The sequence below is a fragment of the Xenopus laevis genome, chromosome 6S, assembly GCF_017654675.1.
Source record: "Xenopus laevis strain J_2021 chromosome 6S, Xenopus_laevis_v10.1, whole genome shotgun sequence".
In the NCBI taxonomy this organism is placed as follows: domain Eukaryota; kingdom Metazoa; phylum Chordata; class Amphibia; order Anura; family Pipidae; genus Xenopus; species Xenopus laevis.
In genome coordinates this window covers 30,224,956-30,245,976 of record NC_054382.1, presented here as the reverse complement: position 1 = coordinate 30,245,976, position 21,021 = coordinate 30,224,956, and the positions used below count along the sequence as shown (strand labels likewise).

Genomic DNA, 21,021 nt, shown 5'->3' with positions numbered 1-21,021 from the left:
CTTGATTGCTAAACGCTTCTTTGAATTTTTCTAATTGGGGCTCAAAACAGATCCTCAGGCTGTATGTTTAAAGTGAACAACAATGCCTTATCAAATGTGGGCATTGTGGAATAATACAAGTTATGAGAACAGTGATTTAAAGTGCCATATCTATCAGGTTAATTGCTTAAACTTGACGGAAAAAATATCACAGATGTTCTTAAACACACACCACATTCTTAGAAGGATAACGAAACTGCTTCTGTCTCTTCTGTGTTAAATTAGAGCAGATTAGGGCAAGTTAGAGTTTCATGGAACAAGAAACAACATGATTTTTTTTTCATTTCACAAAAGGCCTATTATTTCAAGAAGCAAGGATTAACACATTAAGGGGGGAATGTAATGTTTTACTAGCGCAAAAAAAAGGTTGCAAAGGTTGCTACTATTAGCAACCATGTTAGCGCCATTTTTGATGGATTAAAGAATTTACTGTCTTCCTCGCAAAGTTTAGGACCAAATTGCTTTTGAGACTGTTCGTAGTGGATGTCACAGAACCTTTTTTGCCATAAAATATATAAAGAAACTCCAGAGCAGGTGTTATATAGGTCTGCAGTGCGCAATTAAGATTTGCAATGCAATGAACGCCTAACAAAGAATATTACATTGCGACAGGCAAATTTTTATTCCTCTAATTTTATCACATTTCCCCCTCAGTATAAAGTTGTAAAGCAAGAATTGTGTAAACTAGGTCATTTAAAATTAAGCAAGATAGTTCTTGAATGCAAAGAATGGTTATGTTGCATTTGCTTTCCTAATACATAAACAGGGGAGATTTAGTCGCCTGGCGACTAATCGCCTCTTATTTGGAATACGAAGCCCCGCGTGTGCCATGCCGCATTATAGCCGGCTCAAGACAGGGGAAGCCATTCTACTTCGCCAGGTGTGCCCTTACCCCAACATTAAGTAGACAAAAAGGATGGCTTAATAATGGACTTAATAATGTATCTAGGTCTTTCATCAACATTCTCCTGACTGCAAAGATTTTAGAAGAGAGCTTACTTGAGCAGATTCTGTTAAAAAAATAAACAACTATTAAATATGGGTTAAGCTAAAAAAAGTTTAAATGAATAAAATACTGATTTAATGAAATCAATAAAAATTACACTGTAAAAAGAAAAAGCGCCCTTTTAATGTATCTGCATATTATTTTCAAAATGGAGTGCTGGTCTGCAAAGTGCCTTTTATAGTAAAAAATATCTATTATTCACTGTAAGATCTAATGAGCAAGGTCCTCTTTATTGGGCAATATTTGCATGTAACTTATGTTTTATGTACAGTGAGGTCCATAAATATTTGGACAGACAACTTTTTTTCTAATTTTGGTTCTGTACATTACCACAATGAATTAAAAAGGAGGATGTCCATGAGTTCAAGACTTCAGGCTGTCATTGCCAGCAAAGGGTTTTCAACCAAGTATTAAAAATTAACATTTTATTTTCATTTTCTTTAATTTGTCTAATTACTTTTGAGTCCCTGAAATGAAGTGATTGTGTTAAAAAAAATGCAATCTCTTTGTTCATCCCACTGAATTAAAGCTGAACGTCTGCAGTTCAACTGCATCTGAGTTGTTTCATTTAAAATTCATTGTAGTAATGTACAGAACCAAAAGTATCACTGTCCAAATATTTATGGTCCTAACTGTATCCACCCTACTGTTGTACAGTGCTGTGAAAAAAGTCGGAACTTTATAAAAACAAATTAGCATTAATATTCTTAATTTCCACATTGGCAGTTTTTAGTCTGCAGGTAAAAACAAGTAAAAAAAAAATGAGTGAAGACACATCTCCACCAGTGAATTTATTTGTGTTGACTAAAAGTGGTTTGACTTTTTTTAAGTTATCAGCGGCGACAGTGGCAGACTTGCATCCAGCTAAAAAAATACCAGTGGAAATTATGCCCTGTGTGCCATTAGCAGGTTGTGAATTTGAAAAATAAGTAAAGAGGCAAAAAACTATATCTGGATGGCCAACAATGTATTTTTGCAAATATAGGCAATTCCATTTTATTCTTCCTGGTTTTATATCATAGACTGGATGGATTCCATCATAGAGGTTTGCATTTTAGCAAAGTTTTTTTGCATTTTGAGTTTGACAGGCATTTAAAATGTATAAAATAGAAAAACAAACTCATTCAATTGCCAGTGCCAAGAGACACTTAAAAAGACCAGTAACATTTTTTTTTTTTTTAAGTAGTTTCTACTTAACGAAAAAAAACACCAAGGCAGTTTTAACTTTCAATTCGCAAAGTCTTTATTAAGAAATTACTAATGATTCTCTGCTTGCGCTCTTCTTCAGAAACGGCGACAGGGCGACAATCCATCGTGCGACGCTCGATGGATCGTCGCCCTGTCGTTATTTCTGAAGAGGAGCAAGCAGAGAATCGGTAAGTAATTTCTTAATAAAGACGTTGCGAATTGAAAGTTAAAACTGCCTTGGTGTTTTTTTTCCCGTTAAGTAGAAATTTTTTTATGTTACTTGTCCTTTAAAGATAAAGTCATATCAAACCATTCAGATGGTGCCAACAATCACTCCAGCATTTGGAGAAAAAAAGAGTAGACTAAAGGTGTACCAGTTAACCATATCAAGAGCTCAGCATAATGGTGAAATGGATGGGAGAGTGAAGCAAAAAACTATTTTTCAAAAAGAACATGTGATAGCACTGGATTCGGTCAAAAAGCCATACGAAGACAGTTGCAATTTGGGAAAACATTGTGCTCATATAAGACCAAATTAAATCATCTCCAAAACCACAATTTCTAGAGTGAAGTAGCATGGTAGCATCATGCTGTAGGGCTGCTTTACATTAAAAAACATCTAGGCAGAATAAATCAAGTAAAACACATAATTATACTAGGGTGAAAAGTGTTTTGATTAGCTAAAAACTGAAGCTTGGGCAAAAGGTCAACATGATCTCAAACACAAATCAAAGTAACATCAGAGAGAGCCTCAAACATAAAAATATGAAAGTCTTACAAAGGCTCAAAGAAAAATCTCAACCCTGTTGAGACTAAATGGCATAATTGAAAAATTAAAGGGCAATTCCCCAGTGCAAAAAATGATTGCGTCGATATACCTTTAAGGAAATAAAGCCTTATTCAGACAAGCCCAGGTCTCAAGCATTTTGTATAATAGATTCCATGCACGTATTGTGGAATTGTCATATTCAATTTTCTTTCTGCTGAATTTGGCTTATAAAAATAACACTGGAAACAAAAGTCCAAGAAGCAAACTTCAAGAAAGTCTATTAAATCATCTGCAAATAAAACAGGAAAGAAACAAACAAAAGTGCTGCTATATTGCTGTGCTGCAAACCTTTATCCCCAAAAAAGCTCCTGGAATTGTATTTTCACACATTAGTTTCAGTTGCTATGTTCTGAAAAAAAAAAAAAAAAAAAAAAAAAAAAAAAGATACTGTGCCTGGAGATACTACATTTCTACAAAGTAATCTCAGAGAAGATCAGCAAAAAAGTTGAAATATTCAAGACCTTTCTAATGAATCTGTTTATCATTGCAACAGCAGAAGTACTGCTATTTACTCTTGCCTACAGTGGGGAGTGCCTTTCATGTACAGGCAGAATTAAGGAAACACTGGGCAGGGTTTAACGGACATAAATGAACAGACAAACAGCTGGTATGAAACAGATAAAACAACATGTTCTTAATGGGTAAATAATGCCAGTATGAGCTGCATACAATTCCTCCACACTTTGCCTTAAAGGGATTGTTCACCTTTGAGATAACTTTTACTGTGATGTACAGAGTGATATTCTGAGACTATTTGCAATTGTTTTTTATTTTTTATCATTTAAGGTTTTTGCGTTATTTAGCTTTTTATTCAGCAGCTCTTCAATTTGCATTTTAAGCAATCTGGTTTCTTAAGGTCCAAATTACCCCTAGCAACCATGCAAGAGACTGGAATATGAATAGCAGTGGACCTGCATAGGAAGATGAGTAATAAAAATGAGCAATAACAATACATGTGTAGCCTTACAGAGCATTTGTTTTTGGATGGGGTTAGCAATGCCCATTTGAAAGCTGGAAAGAGTCAGAAGAAAAAGGCAAATAATTATAAAATATACAGTAAATAAAAAAAAACAGTTGAAAAGTTGCTTAGAATTGGCCATCCTATAACATACTAAAAGTTACCTTAAAGGTGAACCAACTCTTTAATAAGGAGTATAAAATTCAGGTCTCTCGGCAACTTGTTTTTTTTAATCAAATCTTTAAACTCATCCAATCCTTCTGTTACTCTAGCCACGTTTTGGGTTTTATACCTGTAGCTAGTAGAAAGTATACAGTATGTTTTTTAAAGTTCATTAAAGGCACCCCAATCCTTAATGAAAAACACAATTCTAAGGGGCACATTTACTAAGCTTGAGTGAAGGATTAGAATGAAAAAAACTTCGAGTTTCAAAGGTTTTTTTTGGCTACTTCGAGCATCGAATCGAAAGATTCGAACTAAAAATCATTCGACTATTCGACCATTCGATAATTGAAGTACTGTCTCTTTAAAAAAACCAATTCGATGTCGAAGGATTTTACTTCGATGGTCGAATATCGAGGGTTAATTAACCCTCGATATTTGACCCTTAGTAAATGTGCCCCTACATGTTAAAGATGTTCACCTTTGGGTTAACTTTTAGTATTATGTAGAGAGGGATATTCTGAGACAATTTGCAATTGGTTTTCATTTTTTATTATTTGTGGTTTTTGAGTTATTTAGCTTTTTATTCAGCAGCTCTCCAGTTTGCAATGTCAGCAATCTGGCTGCTAGGGTCCATATTACCCTAGCTACCATGCACTGATTAGAATAAGAGACTGGAATATGAATAGGTGAGGACCTTACTAGAAAGATGAGAAATACAAATTATCAATACCAATAAATTTGTAGCCTTACAGAGCATTTGCTTTTTAGATGGGGGTCAGTGACGCCCATTTGAAAGCTGGAAAGAGTCAGAAGAAAAAGGCAAAAGAATTATAAAACTATAAAAAAAAAATAATGAAAACCAATTGAAAAGTTGCCTAGAATTGACCATTCAATAACATAATAAAAATTTACTTAAAGGTGAACCACCCCTTTAAGAACTGCGTATCTTGCTGGCACTATATAAACAAATGATGATGAATTCTAAACAAATTTAAAGTTTTACACATTTTTAATTGCCGTTTCAGTCCAATGGTTTATATTGACTGTACACTTGGCTCTGAGACAATGTAGCACAAGCAAGCTACAGAAGGGATATCTGCTACACTGTTTCAAGAGCCAGGCCAGAGAGCAGAAAATAATAAAAATGTTGTTTTAAATTAAAATGATTGCAATTATTTTTGGTGGAGATTCTGACTGCCGGATACACACACCTATAAAAAGTGGAGCTTTCACATATTTACATGAATGGGTAGATCTGCAATTGGTTTTCTACTAGAAATACAGTTTACTTAATTTCTCCAGCCATCTGAATCCTTGCATCATACTAGTCTGACAAGAAGGCTGCAAGCTGAATGTAGTATTGTTGAAAGCAACTATTAGCGACTATTTTTTTTTTCAATCTAATAATAACAATTTACTATAGAAAGAAAAACAGAAAACATCCCTATCAATAACACCGATCCCGAGACGTTCCAGAGTTTTACAGAACAATTGTTTAAAGGAAAACTTTATCCCCAAAATGAATATTTAAGCAACAGATAGTTTATATCATGTTAAGTGACATATCAAAGAATCTTACCAAACTGGTAGTATATATATTTGAAGGGGTTGTTCACCTTTGAGATAACTATTAGTATGATGTAGAGAGTGATATTCTGAGACAATTTGCAATTGTTTATTATTTAAGGGTTATGATGTATTTAGCTTTTTATTTGGCAGCTCTTCAGTTTGCATTTTAAGCAGTCTGGTAGCTATGGTCAAAATTACCCTAGCAACCATGCATTGATTTGAATAAGAGACTTGAATATGAATAGGAGAGACCTGAATAGAAAGAGGAGTAATAAAAAGTAACAATAACAATAAGTTTGTAGCCTTAGGGAGCATTTGCTTTTTAGAGGGGGTCAGCGACGCCCATTTGAAAGCTGCAAAGAGTCAGGAAAAAGGCAAATAACTATAAAAAATAATGAAGACCAATTGAAAAGTTGCTCAGAGTAGCCATTCTATATAGCATACTAAAAGTCTTAAAGTAAATATTGCCCTTTTACATCTCTTGCCTTGAGACAACATTTTGTGATGGTCTGTGTGCTGCCTCAGAGATCACCTGACCAGAAATATTGCAGCTCTAACTGTAACAGGAAGAAGTGTGGAAGAAAAAGACACAACTGTCTGTTAATTGGCTCATGTGACCTAACAAGTATGGTTTGTTTGTGTGCAAGATCCCAGGGGGCGCCCCTTATTTTTTAAAATGCCAATTTTCTATTTCTGATTACCCAATGGCACATACTACTAAAAAAGTATATTATTATGAAAATGGTAGCAGGGTTTTACATATGAGCTGTTTTATGCAATATATTTTTTAGAGAGACCTACATTGTTCGGGAGGTATAGTTTTCCTTTAAAGTATGCCTTGCTTCCCTCATTCACCTATTACCTAAAGGTGGCCATACGTGGGCAGATTTAAACTGCTACTGATTTGACATCTTATAGTTACATAGTTAAATTGGGTTGAAAAAACACAAAGTCCATCAAGTGCAACCCCTCCATCACATCATCCCCCGGCAGTGCATTCCACAACCTCACTGTCCTGACTGTGAAGAACCCCCTACGTTGCTTCAAATGAAAGTTCTTTTCTTCTAGTCTAAAGGGGTGGCCTCTGGAACGGTGATCCACTTTATGGGTAAAAAGGTCCCCTGCCATTTGTCTATAATGTCCTCTAATGTACTTGTAAAGTGTAATCATGTCCCCTCGCAAGCCCTTTTTTTCCAGAGAAAACAACCCCAAACTTGACAGTCTCCCCTCATAATTTAAGTCTTTCATTCCTCTAACCAATTTAGTTGCACTTAGTCGCTGCACTCTCTCCAGCTCATTTATATCCCTCTTAAGGACTTAAAGAAAAAAAAAGCCATAAAAAGGCCAACCCAGCAACTACATCCCAAAATGACAAATACATATCTTTGCCCTAGGAAGCTTGCCTTGCGACAGGCATGGGAACACCCTTTCACTAAACAAAAACACACACACACACACACACACACACACACAAACACACAGTGGATTTAGGTGCTAAAAATGTGGAACCTGCTTCATAATGTTACCAGAGTGTATGTCTTTTTATGACTATTAAAGAGGACCTGTCACCTTGAGACATGAGTAATATATATATTTTCCCTCCTTAGTTTAACCCTTCAGTCAGCTGTTTTTGTCTATAGCTGAAACAGATTAGAAAATATCCTACATGTAAAAAGTGTTTTATAGGTACTGCCATCTTGAAACAGGACCCCTCTGTTTTCTTAGGGGGTTATTTACTCAACTCTGAATACCTGAAATCCGAAAAATTCATGATTCTTTGTGTTATAATAGGCTTTTAAAAAATCACAAATTTTTCGGAATTTATTAAACCCCGAGGGCTAAAAAGCCCGAATATAAAAAGACGGGATCTCAAACCTGTCGAGGTTGCATAAAAGTCAATGGGAACAGTCCCATTGATTTTTGGTTGTGTCGGGGGTTTCGGGCAATTCCACAATGTTTTCGGAGCTTTCGGGTGAAAACTCCCAAAAGTTCCCGAAAAAAACGTGAAAAATCCGAGCTTTTCCCGCAAAGGTAATTTTCGGGAAAATTTAATAATAAATAAGCATTAAAAACCCGAGCGGCTTCGATCCGAGTTTGTAGCAGCCGATATGGAGCTAAATTCGGACCTTGATAAATAACCCCCCAAGTGTGGGCTGTGCAAAACTGCCAATCTCGTCCATGCTTAGTCATAGAGTATGCTCGGTGATAGACAGGCTCTGCACCACTCGTGTCACACTTGGGGGCAAATTCATCAAGGGTCGAATTTCGAGGGGTTAAATCCCTCGAAATTCGACTGGGGAATAGAATCGAATAGGCAATTCGGGCGAATTTACGCGCTGGCGAATAGTCGAATTGGCGAATATTCGCCAGGCGAATAGGCGCTCGATTGAATATTTGCTCGAAGGATTTTCATTCGATCGAATGCCTTTTTATCCGATCAAAAACTTGGAAAACAAGCCTATGGGACTTTCCCATAGGCTTTTAAAGCAATTCGGTAGGTTTTAGGTGGCGAAGTAGGCAGTCGAAGTATTTTTAAAAGAGACAGTACTTCGACTATCGAATGGGCGAATAGTCGCAGCGTTTTTGCGCTCGATCCAGTACTTCGACTATCGAATGGCGAATAGTCGCAGCGTTTTTGCGCTCGATCCAGTACTTCGACTATCGAATGGCGAATAGTCGCAGCGTTTTTGCGCTCGATCCAGTACTTCGACTATCGAATGGCGAATAGTCGCAGCGTTTTTGCGCTCGATCTATTCGAATCATTCTACTCAGGCGAATTTACGCCAATTCGATAGTCGAGGAGCACAAAAATTCGAAGTTTTTTTACTTCAAATCCTTCACTCGAAGTTAGTGAATCGGCCCTCAGGACTTGATATTCTATTTTGATTGTTTGAAACACCTTCTGTATTAGCACACTGCGTGGGCTACTACTAGAAATCTCATAAACGATGAAACGCTAAAAACTACTAAGAATGTGCAGTCCTTGGGGCTCAATTATAAACACTGGGCAAATCTGCACCTCGGCAGTAACCAATTAAATGTTTGCTTTCATCATTGAACCTACAACTCTTATTGCCTTCCTAGTTTTAAGACAATGGTGACAGGTTCTCTTTAATTCAACAAAAGCTTAGATGCTTTTACTTTATATTTGTCTTCTTCTGGTCCCAAATAGCTAATGTGGAAAACTGTTACAGTGTATTAGAGAATGTATTAATTCGTATCTGACACTTTGTTACAAAGAGTTGGTTGTTTCTTGCTTTAAAAAGGATCTAAACAGGATATTTTTCGGAATATTTTTGAAATTTACACAAATTTTCAGTTTTTAGACTGCAAATAGCAGGCTTTTAGCTCAACTGAGAGAAAGTGAATAGAAAAGAGTCAAAATGTAATGTAAATTACAAAAGTGCTCAAAGAACCACTCTGGGTTAAGTTAAGCAGAGATTAATAATTACTTATAATAAACAGGGTAGGGGGCAATCCTCACAAGAGCTTAAAGGAGAACCTAAACCCTAAAACCCTAGTAGTAATGATCCTGGCCTTCAAAGTTGTGACAGGAAATTTCCCATCATGGACTTTGTTAGGAGTGTCTGTGACACGCACATGCTCAGTGAGCTCTGGGCAGCTGTTGAGAAGCTAAGCTTAGAGGTCCATGCAAATCATCAAGCAGAAAATAAGATTCAGCTGTCATAAAAATAATAATAAATCAGGGCTGATTATTCTAATGGCAATTGTTCTAGTTTCTGAGCTGCCATGTACCAATTATTTACAAATAAGCATTTATATATATATATATATATATATATATATATATATATATATATATATATATATATATATATATATATATATATATATACACACATACATATTATTTTTTTGCAGTCTCTTGTGAGTCGGTCCCTGAACTTAATAACTAACAGCAGTGCAGAACATGTGCAGTGAATCAGCAGAAAACAAGATCATCTTTGGAGGCCCAGATCTTTACTGCTAAAGGACTGTAGTAATAGTATAAAATCTCAAAACATAATGTACAACATATATACCCTACTTCCTTAGTTAAGAGTTAGTTCTCCTTTAATATCATCAGTGAGAAAAATTAAGCATGTCAAATGCATACAAATAAATGATTAACAAAAATAAAAACATTTAGGGCTTTATTTATCAAAATCCGAATTTTTCGGATTTTTGCCAGAAAATTCCGAAATAGTCAGATTTGCAGGCTAATTTCCGTGCAGACCACAGAAACTTCTAAATAGTATAAGGACCTCTCCCATTGACAAACACAATCTCAGCAGGTCGGAGATGCAGGACTCTGACTTTTTCCAATCTCTGGGTAAAATAAATCTCAAAAAAAAATTTCCCCACTAAAAAAAATTTTGGATTTTATAGTAAAAAAAAAAAAAAATCTCATTGTTTTGAGTTTTTGACATTCGGATTTTAATAAATAACTCCCTTAAAATTTATATTCTAAATTAAAAAATTTTCAGTTAAAGAGGCAACTATTTAAGCATACCAGAAGAAAAGCAGCATTGATATTTAAATTCCTATTTTACTTCTTTTCCCTGCAGAGAAAATGTGCATCTTCCTTCAACTCCTGCTGCCTTCCCCATTGATGAATGCACTCTTACAAGGTAAAGTACAGCTAATTGAACAAATGAAGCAGCTTGGCACCAACTGAGAAATGATGTTATGAACAATGGCAAGTCAATATAGAACAGAAGCTGCTGAGGTGGGTCGAAAAACAACATCTGATTTACAAACCGTAAAAACACTGGATAATGAACTAAGAAAACTCCTCCTTATAATGGAAAGGGGGAAGTATATAACATGCCACAGTATCGTCATTGCTATAGATCACTGTTCAATTGCTGTTCCAAAAGAAATAGACCAAATCTCTCCCACATATGTTTTGGCAGCAAGTCAACTTTTCATTCACTGAAAATAATTAACCCCTACAAATACTAGAGAGACTATGTATTACACAGCAAGTCTGAGCAGTTTCATTAAAAAAAAAAAAAAAACACCTTTGGCAACGTATTAGAAAAGGAGTGGAAAGCAGAGACACAGTACAGGTATGGGACCTATTATAAAGGATGTTGGGGAACTGAGAGGTTTTCGTGATTTGGATCTTCATACCTTACGTCTACTAGAAAATCATGTAAAGATTAAACAAAAGCAATAGGCTTTGCTTTTACTAAGTATTTATTATATCTTAGTCTGGATCAATTACAAGGTAGCGTTTTATTATTACAGAGAAAAAGGAAACCATTTTTAAAAATGTGGGTTATTTGGATCAAATGGAGTCTATGGGAGATGGCTTTTCCGTAATTCGGAGCTCTTTGGATAACAGGTTTCTGGATAACGGATAACGTGAGCCCCACTAACACCAATTTGCAATCGCACAATTTTTAATTGAACATAAAACCAATAGGCTTTGCTTTTACTAAGTATTTATTATATCTTAGTCTGGATAAAGTACAAGGTAGCGTTTTATTATTACAGAGAAAAAGGAAATGATTTTTAAAAATGTGGGTTATTTGGATCAAATGGAGTCTATGGGAGATGACTTTTCCGTAATTCGGAGCTCTCTGGATAACAGGTTTCTGGATAACGGATAGCGTGAACCCCACTAATACCAATTTGCAAATTGCAATTTTTAATTGAACATAAAACTGGACAAACCTTGTTTATATGTATATGGTATTACTGGCCAACCAGGAACTGCATGAGGAAATAGCGTAATTTCCCACAATGTCCTATAAACAGTCTTATTTTTTTTAACCAATTCACTCTCTATCTTCACTGGTACAATATACAGTACTAGATAGTAACTAAATTAGCATAAAGCCATGCAGTTAAAACCTTTTTTTTTACTAGACTTATGGACTAATTTATCAAAAATCTAATTTGTGAGGCTTTTACTACTTCAACTAAACTCACAATTAAAAAAAACCTGAATGTTTGCTTAGCTATGAAAAAATCTGAATGTAAAAAACTTGATCAAAAAAAAAAAAAAAAACATGTTTATAGGCTTAAAAACTCAAACTCGAATTTCAATTCAATGCCTTGAATTTTGCCTAGGACAATTCCCAATGACTTCCATGTAAAAAATCCTTATTAGCCTAGGGGCGAATCTGACCCATTTTGCGTCGCCAAAAATTCGCTAAATGGCGAAGATTTGCTGAAATGCATAAAAGGAATTGTTCAGTGTAAAAATAAAAACTGGGTAAATAGATAGGCTGTGCAAAATAAAAAATGTTTCTAATATAGTTAGTTAGCCAAAAATGAAATGTATAAAGGCTAGAGTGACTGGATGTCTAACATAATAGCCAGAACACTACTTCCTGCTTTTCAACTCACTTGGTTTCCACTGATTGGTTACCAGACAGTAACCAATCAGTGACTTGAGGGGGGATCCACATGGGTCATAAGTTTCACTCATCACTATGCAGATTTTTTTACATTCGAGTTTTCGTTTGCTTAATAAACAACAGACATTCGAGTTTGTGAAAATATAATTAGAATGTGAGTTTTTGTGCAGAAAAATTCAAATTATGGCAAAAATTCAAATTCGAACCTTAATAAATCACCCTCTTAGACTCTCTTAGAGGCAGATTTCCCAAGGTTCAAATGGTGAATTCAAATTCAAAATTACAATTGCGAGTGTGAAACCACCAACTTGAATTCTAATTCGAATTTGAGATTTATTACACCTCGACCCTGGAAACAGATCTAATTCGATACTTTGCCTCCTTAAACCTGCTAAGTTCTTGTAGAAGTCAATGGCAGAGGTCTGTTGAACCATGTTAGATGTTAGAACTCGAAGGCTATTTTTTTCTGAGGAAAAACTCGATTCAAATTTTCGGGTTGTTCCTATTCGATCAAATATTAGACGTTCACATTTTTTCATAAATAACCTCCCATCCGCGTTGTGAGTACATTAGAATTTATTCAAGTTAAAAAAATTCACATAACTCTAAAATTTGACCTTTGATAATAAGCCCCCCTAAGCGTTCCAAATTAAGTGGCGACCCCTTATCTGGACACTGAACAGTTTCCAAGCATTCTAGAAAATAAAGCCCACATTTTGGAAGACAACATAAAATAGAAACATGCAATTAAAGAGGAACGTGGGGCTATTATAAAAAAAAATAATTTACAACTCTCCATAATGAAATCCGCTAGTCCCTTTTTTTTCTCTGTAATATATTTCAGGATTATAGAAATAATGTAGCAGAAACTAGCTCTTGTCCAGCCAATATTCAAATTCCCAAAATTCCTTCCATGTTCGTGATTAACAGACCTGTGAATAAGCATGGAAGATATTGTGGGAATTTGAGTCTTGGCTGACTTTTGCTACACAGTTATAACAGTCTGGACAAGGCATACAGAGAATAAAAACTGCCACATAGATATTATTTTGTGTAGTAATAATTTTGAAAGAACTTCAATATTAATTTGTAATTTATTTTATATTATTAATGGGTAGAGTTTCCTTTAACAGGAAACTATGAGAAAAACAAATAAATACCCCTGTAAATGGGGAGGCCCATATATCAAAGGTCAAATTTTAAATTCATGTGAATTTTTTTTTTTAACTCTAAAAAATTGAATATACTCACAATTCGACTGAGAAGTTAAAGAAAAAATTTGAATGTCTTATAATCGATTGAATTCTGAACCGAAAATTTTAATTGTATTCGAACTGTACAAATCGAGTTCTCCTCCGAAAATAAAACCTTGAATGTCAGTAAGGCTATTAACATCTCCAAATGGCTGAACGGACCTCTGTCATTGACTTGTACATGAACTTGGCAGGTTTTAGGTGGCGAATATTCGAATGAAGACTGTTTCCATGGTCGAGGTGTAATAAATCTCACATTTGAATTTACATTCTAATAGGAGGATTAAAATTTGAATGTGTGAATTTTGAAAAATCGAAAATTTGAAATTACTATTTGACCCTTAATAAATCTGTCCTTAAATGTTCTAAAATGCATAGCAATCAAACTGGGTTTTTTTTCTATTTGCAGAGTAATGATTGGTCGGCAAAGGAACTATAACTTTTCATTCAAAATATACATAAAACCCCAGTGTAAAAGACATTTGCCAAATTATTAAGGCTCAATTTTATTTACATGTGCACAATGATTTAGAAAAAAGCAGCTTATTCTCATACATATTACCAGAAAGTTCACAATAACACTGAATTATTTCAAACAGTTGGAACAGCCGTCCCTTAATATTAAGAGCTCACGTGTTCAGCTTAGGCTTAAATGTTTGGTAGCTCTCCCGAGGCTACAGAGTTTCATCTCCATTAAAGCAGATAAATCTTTGTACCTTAAAGCACTGAGACAAAATAGGAATGACAATTGCTTAGCCAACAGATCAAAACAAATCCATCACTCTATTGGCTAGTCAACTACCCTGGAAAAATATCAGGTTTGTGGCATGGGTGGGACATACAAAAACTTTATTACTGCACAACCAAGTCTTTATATTTTAGGGACACAAACATTTTAAAATATTCATCTTGCATGAACAGCAGCAAAAGTAGTCACTGCTGTGTGATGAATACAGGTGGAACTTAAAGGAGAACTCCACGAAAACAGAACTTAAGCTTTCTGAAAAGTAAACATAATTTCAAGCAACTTTGCAATATACATCATTTAAAAAATATGCAGACTTTTCGTGATTTTTAATGGTTTGGAACAGTTCTCTAAGCCTAGCCCCCTGCTCTCCTGCTGATCTCTCTGACTACTTTGCTGAGCTGGCTGACTACTGTTACTTTGTATGAACAGCCAGCAGTCCTCAGCCTGCATCCTCCAAACCCCACAATTCCCTGCACATGTGATTTCAATAAGGAAAGGAACTTCACAGTGCAATGCATTGTGGGTTATGTAGTTCCTGCATGCTGTCTGTAAACTGGCCTCTTTATCAAATTTTGGTTTGGAAGCCGGAGTTCCCCTTTAATCAGCTAATGTGCATTTGCAGTTTAATCTTGCACAACATCATTTTAAGACATTGTCTAATGATATATTTAAAGGGAAAGTTAAAAAAAAAGCAGCAATTAATACCAGAAATACTCTAAGCAACAGCCGATTGTTTTTTTTTCTTTTTAAATTGTCTTTCTTTTCTCTCTAAATAAAAAGCCAGTTGTTGAGGTGAGGGACATTCAGGTCTTCTTTTTTGAAACACAGCTCCGATAATCAGAGACAGGAAACCAGAAGGAGAGATGAATGCTGAATTTGGTCTGAAAACCTACACATTTAGGGTCTGCAAATCATTGGACACCATGAAATGCTTCAATTTGTGTTACTTTATCCAACAGAAAATGAAATGACACCTAAGCACAAAATGTGATTGTACAGCACACTTGCTGTTTCATACAGTACATTCATCATATATGTAAGTAATATGTGCCAGGAAAGCTCTTGTAAGTTTAAACACACACACTGATAGCAGAATACAATGTAGTAAATAATGCAAAGAAGGTGATCATATAAACACAGCAAGTTAAAAGGATAGGAGGAAAGAACATTACATTATACAATAGAAAAGCTGAAGGTAGGAAACAATGAAGGGTGGAGCAAGATTTGACAAAAAGCAAAATTGTTCAGGTCTTCTGTAAGTGAAACGATAGATTACAGGAACTCAAAAATGTCAATTATGAATCCACATTTGCACACAAGATACAAGGTATATTACAGAACTAGCCATATACGAACATTAGAGCCAAACACTATTTACATAACTTAATAAAATAATTTTCCTTTGTGTCTCACAGTCACTTTTGTCACATACAACTTTCATTGAATTCATCGCCAGCTCTGCTCTAACTCTGCCTACGGAAAGGAGTGATTCTGAAACTCCTGTCTGGTTACAGCTCTCCCTTGAAAACGACAATTTTCCAAAACAGTTTTATCCATGGATTCATGGTTTTAAAATCACGCAGAAGTTCTTTATTAGTCACAAAATGTTTAGATGTTTGCAAATACAGTTTAGCCCTGTGTTAACACAACTATATGTAGATTTGCCCCTAACAAACTACTGCAGGAGTAAAAGATGCGTCTGCAAGAGGTAGAGCTCATCACAAACAATGCCACAAAGCAGGGAACCAGGGAGGTCATTTTAACCATTCTCTGGCTCCTAGTTTGGATTTGTCAAGCTCCGGATTAATCTAGTAAACCAATCCAATTACACATGGTACATATTACTCTAATGATTCCAGTCATATGCACAAAAAAATACAGAAATAAAGCAGCTACAAACCAGCGATAGGGTTATAAATAATAGTGTCATAATTGGTATACAATTTACCCTTAAACCCCCCCCCCATGTCATCGTCATATGAATGTTTTTTGGGGGGGTTTTTTGCTATTAAATGAGAAACAAACCAGTACTAGAACAAAACCCTACACCCCTACCCTGCGTAGACCAACCTCTCTCCTCCCCCACAGCCTAACTGCCCCCTGCCCAGGGCAAATGGCCCTAATTTTTGTTACTTACCCCTCTGTGCAGATCTGGCCTCGGTAGTTCACGGACGCCATCTTCTTTTTTCGGTCTTCGTGGAATCTAAGCAGAGTTTGGGCGCATGCGCAGTTGGAGTACATTTTCGGTCCCGAACAACTAACTGCCCATGTGGCGAAAGTCACGAAAATTTATGAAAAATTGTCGGAAATATTCGTGACTTTGGAGGCATGCGCCGAAACTCTGCTCAGATTCCGAAGAAGACCGAAAAAAGAATATGGCGCCCGTAAACTCCCCAGGCACAACATATACGACATCTCCAAAAAACACTTTGTCTAAACAGACTACATAGACAACTATAACCAAGAAGGCACAACATAAAGCCTACCAATACAGATTTGGGGGCCACAAATTAGAAATCCCCCCCCTTCATACAGTCAACTAGGGATGCATCGATTCCAGGATTATGCCTTTTTCAGCAGGATTTGCATATGCAAATTAGGGGCAGAGAGGGAAAATGCATGACTTTTTGTCACAAAACAAGTTAGTAAAAAATATTTTCCCCTTCCCACCCCTAATTTGCATATGCAAATTAGGATTCGGATTCGGTTCGTTATTCGGTCGAATCCAAAATAGTGGATTCGGTGCAGCCCTACTTGCAACATTGGTGAAGTAGATGAACATGCCAAACACAAAGACAAACATGCCAAACACAAACATTCTGCAGATTAAATATTCTGCACAGGCATGGACTAGCAGTGCATTATTATTTAAAAAAAAAAAAAAAAAAAAGAACTTTTTTTAGGAGGTCCCTCATAGGCTAGGTCAGCAGGCAGAAGGCAGGGGGAAGGCAGTTCACGGAGATTGTCGCCCCGAAGAAGAGGCAATAAGTTGCCAGGCGACTAAATCTCCCCGTGTGCTAAAGCCCTTAACATAATAAATATCTGAATGAAAAGCATGAAATAGTGACTTAGACAAGCTGTTTGTTGACAGTGTCTTGAGAACTACTGATCACCAAATAAAGGTCTACTGGTAGATCCTGATCTACATTTTGGGCACCCCTGGGTTAAACTAAGCTGACCACTGATTCTATTAACGTTTTGCTAGTAAACAAAACAAAGCATTGCAAAGACATTTATAACTGCACCATGCAAAAATCACACTTATCAAATAAAGACAACAATTCGGTTTTTCTGATAAACACTGTAGTATAAGAATATGGAAAATATTTTTTAACCTCAACAGGGGCAGCTGTACAGTATGGCAGTTTTCTCACCACGTACAGAAAGAGACTAATCTACAAATCAATCGAACAATGTAGAACTTAACCCACGCTGAAATGTTTTCGAACACAGTCTTAGGGAGCTAACATGATCTCCTCTATTTGGGATATTTTCCCTTTAAAAACGTAGAATATCAGGAATGAGCAAGCCTCGGTTTCCGCAGAAGGACAGGGGTTAAAGGGGTTGTTCACCTTTAAATTAACTTTTAGTATGATGTAGAGAGTGATATTCTGAGACATTTGGCTATTGGATTTCATTTTTCATTATTGGCCGTTTTTGAGTGATTTAGCTTTTTATTCAGCAGCTCTCCTGTCTGCAATGTCATCAGTCTGGTTGCTAGGGTCCAAATTAACCTAGCAACCATGCATTGATTTGAATAAGAAACTGAAGTATGAATAGGGGAGAGAGACTGAATACAAAAATGGGTAATAAAAAGTAGCATTGACAGTGCCTTACAGAGCATTTGTTTTTAGAAGAAAAAGGCAAATAATTATGAAACTATAAAAAATAAAAACCAGTTGAGAAGTTGCTTAGAATTGGTCATTCTATAACATAGTAAAAGTTACCTTAAAGGTGAAGTAACCCTTTAATAAAGAGTATAAAATTTAGGTCTCTCTGCAACTTTTTTTTTTTAATCAAATCCTTAAACTCATCCAATCCCTCTGTTACTCAAGCCACGTTTTGGGTTTTATACCTCTACCTAGTAGAAAGTATACAGTATGTTTTTAAAGTTCGTTAAAGGCACCCTCCAGCCTTGAAAAAATACAATTCTAAGCATTAAGCACTGAGTATCTTGTCGGCGCTATATAAATAAATGATGACGATGAATTCTAAACAACAACAGGTTATACACATGTTTAATTGCTGTATCAGTCTGATGGTTTATATATTCGCTATACACTTGGCTCTGAGACAATGTAGCACAAGCAAGCTACAGAAGGGATATCTGCTACACTGTTTCAAGAGCCAGGCCAGAGAGCAGAAAATAATTAAAATAAAATAAAAAAACTATAAAAAATGAATAATGAAGACCAATTGAAAAGTAGCTTAGAATTGGCCATTCTATAGCATACTAAAGTGAAATCAAAGGTGAAGCACCCCTTTAAGGCAGGGGTGTCCACCCTTTTGGCTTCGCTGGGCCACATCGGAAAATTGGGGCTGCACATGAAATACACAAACACTTTTGATTTGTAAATTTAAAGAAAATACCAGTTGGAAAACGAGATGGAATATGGGGCACCTGCATATTAAACAGACTTATTGTTATATTATTATGGCTAACTGGGCAATGGGCAGAGTCCCCCCTCCTCCATAGGTCACCACATTGTTACAAGCTGGCATAGTAAGCCTGTTCGTAACAAGACGACAGACTGAAGTGGTTAATGTGTCTGGACTTAGAGATCATAAAGTGTTATTTCCCTCTCGTTTTCTCTCTATTTCCATACATGTATTTCTTATTTTTTTTTATTTTTCTCTCTCCTTCCAGCTGGGCTGCATTCATATCCATCCTGGGCTGCAGGTTGGACACCCCTGTTTTAAGGGAAAGTACATAAAGACAAGGGTTCCATTATTTATGAAAGGGGGGGGGGTGGGAGTACAACCCTGTCCTTTGCACTTGTTTCTATGCTTCTTTTGCCATATTGTCAGCAGTTATAAAAAAATGGCATCCCTGGGATTTCATTAGCCAAATAGCAGGAATGGGGGTTCAATAATATTGGGGTTGTTTCTTACATTTTCTGGACGGGTTTTCTCCTCTTCCTGCCGGCGTATATGATGTTCGTGTTCATTCTGCTCCTTTTTCTCCGCCGTAGAGACACGACAAGGGATCCAAGTGCCAGTTAAATAGTTAATGGCTTTCAACTGTCAGGCGCACGGAGCGACTGGAACTAGGACTCAGCAGCGCAGAGGAAAAAAGACTCGGCTTGCCTAGTGGGAAAGTTTCAGACACTCAACAGGAGAAGCAAAGCGCGAGAGGGATGACGGGATACGCAGAACATTCGCTGGCTCCTTATTACACTTCCTACCAATCTCCTGCTGCTCCTGAGCAAGCGGCGCAACGCAGACTACTTTCTGACATCTTAGCGACTACCCCTTCGCTCCACTGAAACGCCTGAATCCGCCAGTGTTTTTCGCAAGGGCGGCGCGGAATCATGGGTAATAATAATCCTCCGCTGGAGTGAAGAGGTGAACCGCGGAACCAAGTCTTTCCGATAAAATGTATCCAGTCCCTGGAATCTTTCACCGTATCCGTAAATAGTTTTAAAGTTCCGGTAAGGAGGAGGGAAAAAAAAAAACAAGAGTTTCCGTGAATTGTACTTTTCCTCAAGTCACTTGAAGCGTATGCGAGCGCACGCCTGCGCATAGTAGGGCCTGACGTCAGGCTGACTGAGGTACGCCCACGTCAGAATGCGCCTGCGCGGCAACGCGCTTGGTAGAAAACGTAGTGCGCGCGCAATAGAGCTTGAGTGAATTTGTGCGTGTGACTTGTTGTGTTGCGCGGGGGTTTGTGTGGAGCGGGGCCACCATCGGAATTAGCAGTGCTCCGTAAAACTAATTTTTCTGGGGCCCCTCCCTACAAGTTAAAAGAAACCATTGGTGGCCTATAAGTTAAAGAAAACCCTATAGATGGCCAGCCCTCCCCCCCACACAAGTAAGAAAAAAAAACAGTGGTGGCCAGCTCCCCCAAGTTTAAAAAAAATTGGTGGCTAGGGCCCCCCAAATTAAAAAACAAAAATGGGTGATCAGGCTCCCCAACAAATAAAACAAAAAACATCACTGGTCAGCCCCCCATAAGTAAAAAAAAAATTGATGACCAGGCTCCCCATAGAATAAAAAACAATATATCTGTGGTCAGGGTCCCCATATAAAGTTAAAAAAAAAAGTGCCATGGGGTTTAAAAAAACAAAAAAAAAACATTGGTTCAACGGAGCTTACCTTACTTCTTCCTCGGCTCTTTTCAGCGGCTGTGGCTCGGCTTTTTTCGACGGCTGACTCCTTTCAATGCTGCAGCTTGACTTTTTACAGCGGCTTGGCTCTTACTCATCACAGCACCTATATCAGCGGCTAATCCAGGAAACGCAGTACGGCCGGGCCCCCCTTAACATCTTACCATATAGTAGCCTCCAGGGCCCGGAGGGTTGTCTCCCCAGTACCCCCCCTGATGGCAACCCTGGTGGGGAGTATTCAGGGTACGGCCCTGATGATGGGCAAATTGGGCTACTAATTTAAAGCCCAGGCGGGTTTTGAAAGTACAAACTAGCCAAGGTACTGATTTGGGCTACTTTTTGGGCTTTTGGCTGGTTTGTACTTTGGAAACCAGCCAAAGTTTTTTCTTGCAAACAACCACCAGAGAAACAGGGAAAATAGAAAATTTTTATAACCCTGTTATCTCCAAGCTAACCAGTTCAGATGAATCATGCCAAGAGGTATATAGAAGAAAAAGTATTTTAAAACATAACCTTTAATAAAAGTAAGTTAAAAACACACGCACCCACAAAAACAATGCCATATAAGA

The 21,021-nt window shown here is 36.9% G+C and overlaps 1 protein-coding gene across 1 annotated transcript in view; it reads right to left on the bottom strand.

Annotated features, from left to right (window-relative positions):
* The window catches only part of ahr.S (aryl hydrocarbon receptor S homeolog), a 77,804-nt gene extending 57,966 nt beyond the window's left edge, over nt 1–19,838 (bottom strand). Inside the window, 1 exon segment of the mRNA NM_001089224.1 lies at nt 19,239–19,838. Coding sequence (NP_001082693.1) covers nt 19,239–19,294 — 56 coding nt within the window. The 5' untranslated portion in view covers nt 19,295–19,838.
* Between the last annotated feature and the right edge of the window lie 1,183 nt (nt 19,839–21,021).